Genomic DNA, 11,848 nt, shown 5'->3' on the forward strand with positions numbered 1-11,848 from the left:
AGCTAATGTTCTTAGCGAAATCTGCGACTCGACGAATAGTCGATTTCACTTTGTACCTTCTTTTGGCGTTCAAAGCGCTCCTGTAAAGTTTACTGAGCATTTTGTTAGGCGAGTGTTTGAGTTTGGGAATGAGATTATATGTAGCCTCTTCCAGTCTTTCACTAATAGAGGGGAATCCCGATTCGGCGAGTAGGCATTTAATGGGAGATGTTGGAAAAGCGTTTAAGCTGCGTCGAATCGCTGCGTGATAAGGTGCCTCGAGTTTCTTCAGATTTGCGCTCCAGCCATAGATAGGTAGCCCATAGTCGATTCGGGACAGTAGCAGAGCCCGAGTAACGTTTATTAGAGAGTTTGGATGTATTTGTGAAAATTTTGATGTGAGAAATCTAATTATATTTAGTCTATTGCTTAAGCTATTTCTGAGGTATTCGCATCGAGATCTAAAGTTAAATTTTCGGTCGAATATAATGCCAAGAATTTTTAGGCTGTCAACATAGTTTATTGTCTTATTTTCAATAGTTAAAATGGGCAATATACATCTGTGTTTTCTGCAAATGTGCAACATTTTGCATTTTTCTAGTGCTAATGTGGTACCCGACAGGTCACCCCATTTTTGTATGTCGCTTAATATTCTAGAAAATAGTAATATTACTTGGTTTTGGTATTTTAAGTTTGTATACATTATTGCATCGTCGGCATATACAGAGAGCCGAATCTGTTTGTGAGATAGTATTATGGTGTTTAGTTTTTCAAATGCTATTGTAAATAGGACCACCGATAATGGGGAGCCTTGTGGGATGCCATTATGAAGTTTGAAAGAATTAGAGAACGAGTTTTGAACCCGAACTCGGAATAGGCGTCGAGTCATAAAGGCTTTCACCGTGTGGAAAATCTTTGGACCGACCCCCCAGAGCTCAAGTTGCTCTAAAACAGCATGAATGCCCACGCGATCAAATGCTCTCTCGAAGTCAGTACCCAGAAGGGTGACGTGATTTCTAGACGAGAGGGAATCCGTCGTGAAACTTTGAATTTGCAGTAATGCATCAGTAGTGCTTTGTTTTCGTTTGAAAGCAACTTGGCTCTGGGAGATCAGTTTATTTCTGTTTAAAAACCAGACAAGCCGGTTAGCTAGTATTTTTTCAAAGGTTTTGCTCATGCAGGAGATTAGGGATATCGGACGATAGCTATTGATATAGTTTGCGGGTTTGTTGGGTTTAGGGATGGGTATGATAATGGCTGTGCACCAAGTGTGTGGATAGACACCTTTAGCCAGTATATCATTAAATATTTCGATGATTCTGACTTTTGCTTCTAAAGGAAGATTACGAAGCATGGGGTATGATATCCGATCGGCGCCTGGCGTTTTGCCCTTTGCGTAATGTAGGGTGGATGCCAGTTCAATAGATGTAATGCGTTGCTCTAGATGTTTAGCAGCTAATTTAAGCCGAGTGGGCGCGAATGAATAGTTTAACCATTGTGACTTTTTCAGCACGTATTCATTTGTGAAATTACGATCCTCTGACAATTCGGACCATTGGTTTCCGAAGGCTTCAGCTATATTTTTACGATCAGAGAGTAGCATTTGACCTACAATAAGGTGGTTAAGTGGAATGGTGGGAACACCGGTGCGACTTTTTATATCGGACCAAACCTTTTTAGTTGTGGAAAGTGGAGTTGTGCGAGCAGTAAAATTTCCGATTAAATCTTGTTTAGCTTGCTTAGGGCTCTTTTAAACTGTGCGTTTGCTCTTTTGTACGCTAGAAGCAGATTAAGCGTTATATTGCGTTTATAAGCTTGCCAGGACTGTTGCTTTAACTCACGTAACAGGCTAAGATCCGCGTTCCACCAATAAATTTTTGAAGTGAAAACTTCTTTAGAATCGTTGGGAGTGATTTCAGACTCGATGAAACGAAAAAGCGACACTAAACAGAGACACATATAGATCTTATAGTATTTAGCCTGCGAGAGAATGAGATGCAAATATATAAAAAGCATTATAAATAAAAAGCATTATGAAAAACTTCGACCAAGCTGGGAGTCGAACCCCGGCCGCCCGATCGCCAAGCGAGCACACTAACAACAGAGCCACGTCGACACTTTGTAAATTGTCGTCGAGTTGTGTAGTTAGTGTGCTCGCGTGTCTCTAAAAAGAGACATAACGACAATGCGAAAATGAGATGCGTGCTTAACTACAGAACTCGACGGCAATTTAGAAAGTGTCGACGTGGCTCTGTTATTAGTGTGCTCGCTTGGCGATCGGGCGGCCGGGGTTCGACTCCCAGCTTGGTCGAAGTTTTTTTTATAATGCTTTTTATTCATAATGCTTTTTATATATTTATATATTTTTTTGTGATACATTTTTATTTACTTTTTATTTACTTTTTTATACCCTTGCAGAGGGTATTGTAAAATTGGTCAGATGTTCGTAACGCACAGAAGGAGGCGTTTACGACCCCATAAAGTATATAAATTCTTGATCAGCATGAGAAGCTGAGTTGATATAGCCATGTCCGCAAAATGTTTTCTTCTAGACCTATATGATATAGTGGTCCGATCCTAAAGATTTTCATACTTTATCTTACCCGGGTAATAAAAAACCCCAAAAAAAGATTTCATCCCGATAGCTCTTAAGACGGCTGAGTAAAACGCATTCGCACAGACGGACGGACAGATGGACATGGCTATATCAACTCAGCTTCTCAGGTCGTAAACGCCTCCTTCTGTGCGTTACGAACTTCTGACCAATTTTACAATACCCTCTGCAAGGGTATAAAAAGTAAAAAGTAAATAAAAATGTATCACAAAATATATAATGAATGAATGCACAGCAACTAGAATCACTGTCTGTTCAGCTCTCTAAAGTGGGAGAAATATGTGCATGCGAAACCAGATTGAGCAATGGAAAAACAGTTTTAATTGTGGCAATTTATATTTCACCCAATCAATCAATAAATAGCATCACGGAATTCATTCATGAAAATTTAATAAAGTATACACCAGAAGTATCGCGGATACTTAGAAAAGATTACGATAAAGTTCCAATGATTTTAAGTGGCGATTTTAACGTAAATTTTGCATTGGACACAGCGGTTCCTTTAATTGACTTTCTCAATACAACATTCAGTTTAAAAATGTGTAACAATCGCACTGAATCAACAACACGATCAAAAACAACAATTGACGCGGTATTTCAAAGATATGTTGACAACATCGAAACCAAAGCATTTGTATCATATTTTAGCTATCATAAGCCACTCGTATCATTTGTTGAAATTGAAAACATTGAGGATGAATAATAATAATAAAATGAAGAAAATAAAAAATATGACCTTTATAGCAATATTAAAATGAACCTATAATTATCCCGCTCCTAATGCTGCTTTCGTCTCATTCTCTCTCAGTTTGTTTTACGGAAGGTTTCACTTCTATCGTGTCTAGCCGTTAGACGCCCTCTTTTTTTTTCTTTTGGGGAATGCGTTTGGTTTGTGGTATACAATTATTTGCTGCTCTACGGATTACACGAGTGATTTGGGCGACATTGTGATTTATATTACTGGATTGTGTTGATCGTAAATTGGCTACAATCTGAGATTGGAACTTTTTCCAATCAGCGCAATCTGTTATATATTTAGCAATGGGGGTGATGTTTTCTAAATTTGTTTGAAATATTGCTTTTTCTATATTTCTTCCACGGGAGTTAACAGAAGGGGCCCCCCAAAGGGGACTCCAGGCGTTCGCGTCAGTTGTAAGCAGCACTGGGTTTTGCGTGGTTTTTACTATTGAAACTATATCATCGGATGAAAAACTTTGGGATGGTGAAATATAGACATTGATTATTGTAAACTTTGGGTTCGTATTGATTAAGATAGAGTCGGATAGTATGGAAGAATTCGTTTGAATATATTCATGGGGTAGGCTACGTTTAACAAGAGAGCCAATTCCTTGTTTACTTGTAGTGTTTTCAGGTAGGTTTTGATTAGGAATCACGTTTTCCCATATCATCATCTGATATGCTGGAAGTAGAGGGATTTTTGTTTTTTATATTGTTTTTGTGTTTTAGTATTTTTGTGCAGTGTGTTGATGGTTCGGTGATGTCTTCGAGAGAAGACGAATATTGGGTAATTGTGTTTGGTGTAGTCGCGGAGCGCGTAATTGTAGATGAGCTTCGACTTGGACCGACCGAAGAGTTTTGCTCGTTTTTGTTTTGATTTAAATTCGTTGTAGATTTTGTGTTTTTGGTTGAGCGCGACGAAGCAGTCTCGTTGTGAGTTGTGGGTTCTGAGCTGACAACGGTAGCGGCGACGTTTGCAAAGCTAAGGTCTGCGTGGGTACGGGTCTGTCGAAATAGAGTTTTTTGATACGCAAAATTTCTTTTTGTTGTTTGTACTGTGGGCAAAGGGGGGGAGGAGGCCGGATGGTCAGCTCCACAATTTGCGCAGAGCGTGTGTGAGCAAGATTTGGGAGGGTGGGGTGGTAAATTGCATGTGACACAAATCGTCGGGTTGTTGCATTTCTTGAAGGTGTGACCTAGGCGCTGGCAGTTTTTGCAACGCATTGGACTTGGGACATATTCTCTAACTTTGACAGAGTGCCATGAAATGTCTAACTTTCTTGGAAGGTTGTACAGATCGAAAGTAACAAGGATAACTCCAGTTGGTTTGGGGTGTCCTTCAACAAGTCGGTTAAATTTAAATATGCTTTGCACATTTTGGGACTTAAGTTCCTCTATTATTTCCATGTCGGGAATATTGTTTAAGTATGGAGCATATATACCTGGAAGCTGAACGGTTTTAAGTAGCTTGTCGGCAATTTCTTTTGTTTTTACAAGTAGAAGAAGGTTCCCGTCACGGAGGGTCGAGATGAAGAGAATGTCATTGCTGACTCTTTTAAGCTCTCTATGGACTGCAAAGAAAGAGAACTCTGCTAGTGGTTTTTCGGAGTTTTTGGATGCTACTATTAAATATTTTGTGTTGTTTTGATTGATTTCTGGGAGATCTGTAAAATCTATTGGAAGCTGTTGAAAAGGTCTTTTCTTTTTCTTAACGGGGCTATCGCTGAGAAGGTCAAAGCGATTGCCCCTAAGGTTAGGTGGCCCAGAGGCCATGAAAGAAGTTTTATAAAGCACTAACACATACCCGCGGGCAGTTAGTCGCGGACCAGTGAAAAGAAATCAGAAACTCAGTGAGAAACAGAAGTTGATTAGCGAAAAGGAGTATTACTAATAAGCGTGCGCATTCGTTGAGAGATAGTCGACGACTGACTTGGAAATTATTCCAGTCTCAGCATAGAAATGTAACGGGAGATTTCGAATTTTAGTCGTCTCCAGCTACTGTGTTGGGTTCATTTTCAGCAATTGCCTTAAAAATTGATCTTAAATGGTCAGTAAAAGCCTCAGCCTTCTCATTATTGCTTTAGCGGCATTTCTCTTTTAACCGTTAACTGGTCTCTTCAGGTACTTAGTTGCTTTTCAAAGGCTGAAGTCACGATCATGTGTGTAGGGTAGTTTTAACACTTTCAGGACCGTAGTTTAATGGAGAGAAATTAACAAAATATTTGATTTAGTATAGCTACAAATATTAATCAAAATTAATTTTAAGGCCTTAGGTGTCCTGGTTCAACATTAGTCCCGAGTGGTAGATATTTTCAAAGAATACGTAAACGTAATTGATAAAGAAACTTAAAAAAGATCCAGAAAAAAACATCGGAGAATGATTTTTGTTGTCCATAAGAAACACTGTCCTGAAAGGGTTAAGTCTGAAGCTGTAGCTTTATTTTTTAAAAGTCTGTTTTTTAGTTCCTTTGCAACCTTGGTGAATTACCTTATGTCAGTTGGGCTTCGTGTTATCTGCCATATTTTACAAAGTTTTCTTTTTCAGCTGCAAGAAAAGATTGTCTGTTTGGGGTTTCATTTAGTGAAGGTGTAAACTTGTATCCAGCAGTATGAATTGAGTTTTAATTTCTTCAATTGCAGTATCAATGTCGTCCTGTGTCTTTAACGATACGCCTAGACAAGTACGGTCTTCAAGCCAACTTTAAATATTCTATAGGGCCTCTGCTTGAAACACGGTGTACAACCATAAGACACAATAATCGGGGAGTGATCAGAATTCAAATCGAAATTCTCCTCTATTTTAAAACAGTTTCGCGAAAATCCAGATAAGTTGGCCTACCTGTAGATAGCTTTAGGTATTTATTGCTTGTTATGCATTTATAAATTTCAGTACCTTTCCGGCTTAAAAGCCTTGACCATCATGGGTGTTGGGCGTTATAGTCGCCACCAAAAATTAAACTTCTACCAAGACCGCGAAATAAGGAGTTAAAATCTTGATGGTATATAAACTGCCGCAATAGATATTTGTGTAGACAAACATTGTATTTGAATCACTGCAACTTGCATCTTGTTTGCGCTAATGCTGTCTAAGATTTCATATTTAAGACGGACTTTTACAATAACGGCACATCCACCTTGGGATCGGGGAGTGGTCGTGGCAAATATTTTAAATAATCATAATATGCGCACCACAGAACTACATTGAGTCATAATTTTTGCGGTGCACTCAATCATTTAGTTTTATTTAGTTCGATGCGATCCCTCGCACTTCATGTTTTCGTTCCGTTTGATTGAGTGGATCGTATCTTTTGCTTCAGCAAATCGAAGTGATCGATCATTTTTGTTTGGTCAGACGAAAATATCGCTTCATTGCATTGCGGTACCTTGAATGATCTTTTCGTGGGTGAGCGGAGTAAACATGTTGTGTTGAGCTGTTGATTCCCCTCAGAGTTTTTTTGATCCTGCTTAATCATACTCATTGCAGATCTCTTTTGCGCAAATAACTCACAAAGTTTCAAAGCTCAAAACACATTTTTAAACATTTTTTGTGAAGATATGAATATTCCGGGTCTATTTGTTTTATATACATTTTGTTAATTGACATTTGAAGTATCATTGAAAAAATTTTAAATTATATATCTATATACATATTTCGAGCCGGGGCATCTCATCTGCTGAGGCTCTATGAAAAAAAAAAGGGTTTGGGGTGAGCACGATGGTGGGTTACAAGATCATCCGATAAAAAAAAATTAAATTGCTTCTAAAAGCTAAAAGATATCCACTGGTAATGACAAAGCGTTTTTTTCGAAAAATTTTTTTTTCTCTGTTTTTAAGTAAAATTTTTGTGTTTTGCCCTATTTGCCAAATTTTTAATTCGAAAAAAAGTCTGCTCACTGCAGACCAATCAATTAAAGCGCTATATCTTTGTTTGTGGGTCGGAATTATGTTTACCGTATGTTTAAAACAAGAATTAGATTAGCCGCTTTTAAGTAATGCAATTAAAAACGCTTTTATCCTTGATTTTATTTTGTGAAGGTTTTTGTAATTTTAAAATTTTATTTAATCTTTCAGCCATGATGACAAACGCCTTTTCAAATCAGTCCTTTATCGATTGGAATAATATGTGGTGTGACATGCTAATAACAACTGCAAAAGCTAGCGACGACCGTTTGCCAGCAGTGGAACGAATTATAATGCACTCAGCAAATTTATCACAGGAGTTTTTAAATCTCGTGCTGCATGAAACAGTACCACTGAGTACAAAGTTAGCAGCTATGCTAACTATCCGCCAAGTTCCGCTACGCCGCGAAGTTCAAATCCTTTACAAGCAGCAATTAAACGAGGCTTTGGTCGGCTTGGATGACCATACTCGAATCTTGGCTTTCCGCTTCGTGGTAGAAATGCCATGTCCTAGTAAGTGTTTTGGTTCAGACGAATTAGATGCAATAATGCTTTATTTGCAGCACAATGCAAATAATCCTAGCGCTCATATTCGTCAATTAAGTTTCGGTCTGTTTAAAAAGGCTTTACAGCGAATAGAGCTGAACTTGGCACAGCATATGAAACGACCAATATATAGTGGCGAGGAACTACTCAAATTTTTTACTAAATTCATGGCCAAACTATCTTATAATCTTTTTCCCACGGCAAACTATGGACGCCGCTGGATTTCATTGCGTTTGCTTCACCTATGTGTTGAAATCTGTTGTCGGCAGGATATACCTTTTATTGAAAAACTTCCCAATGTGACTGTGCCCTACTTGAAACATTGTTTGAGCGATAGTTACGAGCATAATAAGAAACATGCTTCTCATTTGCTCTGTATAGTAAGCAAGAAATCTCGACTACAGCCAGTCAAAATAATGGAAATGCTGCTATCGTTACGGCCTCCCGACTCATCCACGGGAGCCTATCAGTTGCAAGTGTATTGTCAATCGGTGGAGGTAGAAGAAGAATTACCTTTATTGATAGACATAACTGTTTATGAACCGAAGACCTACAAGGCTTTAATGTGGTGCTACAAACATTTGCGAGAGGGAACTTTTTTTGCTCAGCAAGACCTAGCTGAGGCGGCTAAAATTAATCCCCTTTACGGTTTGCTTTGTGCAAGTCGGCATTTAATAATGCAATTAAATATGGACAAGTTAGCCCAGGAAATGAAATGGAGGCAATATATTTCTGAGCTCTTGGATCTATGCATGGCTATAATCAAAGTGGTTTTGCCCATTGTGAGCAGCTCTTCACCTGAAGGATATTTACCGGCTAGTCGATATAATCAAATTAAGGATATGGAAAACGCCAATGTATTGCGCCGGCGATTGAAAGCTAAGACAGTTCAACAATTGCATACCACTCCGCAGATGGTACTACTATGCGGGTGGCGTAGCGTAAAAGAGATTGCTCTCATCTTGGGGGAATTAGTTCAACGAGCGCCACTCGAGCAGGAAAACCCGGACTCCTTTTTGCTTGAAAAGTCTCAGCTGTCTGCTATAGGCGATATTTTTTTGATGCTTTTATCCGAAACAAAACATCGCGGCGCATTTGAACAAGCATATGTTGGATTTACAATGCTGTGTCGCCGGTTTTGGCTGAGCGATGAGGTATCCTTGAACCAACAACCCAACCTTTGGGTACAAGAGGCAATGCTTATGATCGAGGGTAGCAACAAAAATCTCTGTCTAACTCGTCGCAGTGCTGGGATGCCTTTTATGCTGCAAGCGCTTATATGTACTGAGCTTAAGTTAGGAACACACGGTACTCTTTATAAAACAATATACCTCTTGTTAAATATTTGCGAGCGCCGCACTTCTAGCGTAGTCTCACGCAGCCACGCTCTTAACACATTACGAGCTCTTTATCGTTGTAGCGAACTTTCGGATTTCGTGGGCGAATTCGTGTCGCGAGGTGTGATTTGCGCATTAGGCTGTCTGCTCGCCGACGAATGGTCAGAACGAAACTCTGCAACTCTCACGTTGGCCGCAATAATAGTTCGTGTCTTTGGTGTGGAAAGGGCACGCTCTTACAAGGGAGACTTCCATATTCGCAATCGTATGACTGGTCGCGTATTTTTCACCCTCTATCCAGAGCTGTTCGATTTTTTTTACATTGGACTAAAACACGCAACCGTGAAAATCAACGACCAGAGTTCGGGGAACCGGTCTACTGAACAAACTATTCAACTGGAAGCCATGTTACTTATTCTGTGCCGTCTATATCCTTCTTCAAGTGAGGGATCAGAATCCAGTTTAAATGTAAGTGCTATAAATGTAATTAGTTATGATTTAATTTTTATTTGTTTTCGTGTACAGCTTATTGAATTCGTCCCGTTTCTTAAATCAATTACCAAGTCGCATGATCTAGTGACACGTCAACGAGCTTCTCAAATTATCGCCAATTTTGTAAGTCTACATAGGTCTGTCGAATTGATTCGGAAAATTATATTTCATCTAATAGTGCTGGAGCAGCAGCTACGACGGGATTTTTTACTATTGAAAAATAACTACAGTCGACTAAAACTTGATTGGAATTATCTCCACGGCCAAGTATTACAGCTGCACCACCTCTATAGAGTTATTCGTTGGACATATCCGTCTCTTTCTTGCTTGGTGGTATTCACTTTGTCTCAATTGGCTATTCAGGTTTGCCATTGTGATATTTTTGTGTTCATTGCTATAATAGATGTGTTAGTCACCATTATGGAGGATATATGCGACTTAAATCAAATTAACCCAAAGGTGATGGATGCAGTTTTTGATGTTTATCGGCTGAATCATGATTGGGTTTACAAGAGATGCGAAAAGAATGCAACTTCGCCGAGATCGTTTGCGGTTTTCGCACTTCATCTAAATCGTCTGATCTTTCAAAACAAAGGCATAATGCAGTATTTGAAAGATTTTATGGAACAGGAGAATTTGTCTGCAGGTATTGAGCAACTTCAGATAGATATTTGGTTATATATAATGTTCCAAAACAACAAAAACACTAGTAAAAACATAAGTACAAATGGACTTATTGATAACTTCGACATTGACTTTTATCGTATAAAAGGAGATGTCGCCCAATACTACGATTCTTTGGAAACACCATTGCGCGAGGAACTAACAGAAATAATGCTCTTATCAAAAAGGATACATATAAGTGTTCTAAAAATGAGAGATAAGTTAGTCATGGAAACATATTTTAGTCCAAAGCGGGCCTGCCGTCTTTATGCATTGTTAGGATTGTTGCCTAAGCAAACGCTTACTTTAGATGAAATACTCGACCATTGTTTAATTGACGATAGCAATGAAATACAGCCTGGTTTGGTTTTAAGCGTTAGTCGTCTGATTGCTGACTATGGTGTCGAACAGCATCAGTGGATGCCAGTTTTGTCTTACATTCTTCGGATTGCCAATCCCAGTCAGACAAAATATATGCGCCGTAAGGCTTCACAGTTATGCGACCGTTTGACACAATGTATCAATCTACAACTTAGCTTAGGTGACGTAGAAATCATAGGTCATTATTGCAGACTAGTTATTATACTTCTGACAGACGAATCGGATTCTGTGCGCAACTACATGGCTCAGATCGTAAACATTATCGTGGTCAATAAAAATAAAGTATTTTTAACAAACTCAGAAATTTTGCCGTCTTTGGCAATGCCCAACTTTTTAAACCATATATTGATCAATCTACAACAGCACAGTGTTTCGTATCTTTTGCGCCTTTACAACATTATTATAGAGCCTTTTGTCAAATGTTCACAATTTCAACATAAGCACGAATTATCAACTTTGTCAGAGGAAAACACGGAGCTAGACGGGGAATTTGAACTTTTTGAAAAACAGGAAATAAATCTTTATTGTGAGGAGGCTTATATAGTTTCCAAGGTGACAAGTTGCTTTAAAACTGTGTTTTGCAATAACGAACGGCTCATAAAGGCTATACATGACTCAAACACATTAATTTCATTTGATATCTTTGACAAGGAGATAAATCCGGAAAGTAGCTTAATGTGCAATTTAAATTTGTAATATGTGAATTAACATATATAAGTAGATGTTTAGTTTCTTTATTGATACTGCACAATAAAGGTTTGAAATTTGTAAAACCTCCTTTAATTTTATTGGAACGTAGTACTTTGAAAAGATGTCAGAACCTATTGTAATCTTTACAAAATATCAGGAAAATTACTTGTATGATATGGTAAGTATTGAAATTAAGATAGAACTAATTTTTTTTTTGCTGTAACTTTTGATGAAGGTAATATAAACAAGAGGGCTGGGGCTAACTTCGACCGCGCCGAAGTTTGTATACCCTTGCAAAAAGGGTTGGTTATATGTTGCTGATCAGCACGAGACGAGTTTATATGACCATGTTCGTCCGTCTGTGCGTCCCTTCGTCTGGATCAACGCAAACTTTTAGACCGTTAAAGCTACAGAGCTAAATGCATGTGCATTTCTATACACTGCTGGGGTTGTATTTAACAGAATAACCTTGGACCGGTGGACCCACGGCGGTGTGCGCGAATGTTGC

At 38.6% G+C, this 11,848-nt stretch overlaps 1 protein-coding gene across 2 annotated transcripts in view; it reads left to right on the top strand.

Moving 5' to 3' along the window:
- Positions 1-11,423, top strand: part of LOC6648334 (thyroid adenoma-associated protein homolog) — a 35,393-nt gene extending 23,970 nt beyond the window's left edge. Inside the window, exons 5-7 of one of the 2 annotated variants that reach the window (XM_023178996.2) lie at positions 7,403-9,582; positions 9,640-9,729; positions 9,785-9,891. In XM_023178996.2, the coding sequence (XP_023034764.1) occupies positions 7,403-9,582; positions 9,640-9,729; positions 9,785-9,823 (2,309 nt within the window). In that variant the 3' untranslated portion in view covers positions 9,824-9,891. Of the gene's footprint in view, positions 1-7,402; positions 9,583-9,639 lie in introns of both variants that reach the window. The other variant, XM_023178995.2, reaches the window with a different exon arrangement.
- Positions 11,424-11,848: the final 425 nt, after the last annotated feature.

The sequence above is a fragment of the Drosophila willistoni genome (genome assembly GCF_018902025.1).
Source record: "Drosophila willistoni isolate 14030-0811.24 chromosome XR unlocalized genomic scaffold, UCI_dwil_1.1 Seg106, whole genome shotgun sequence".
NCBI lineage: Eukaryota > Metazoa > Arthropoda > Insecta > Diptera > Drosophilidae > Drosophila > Drosophila willistoni.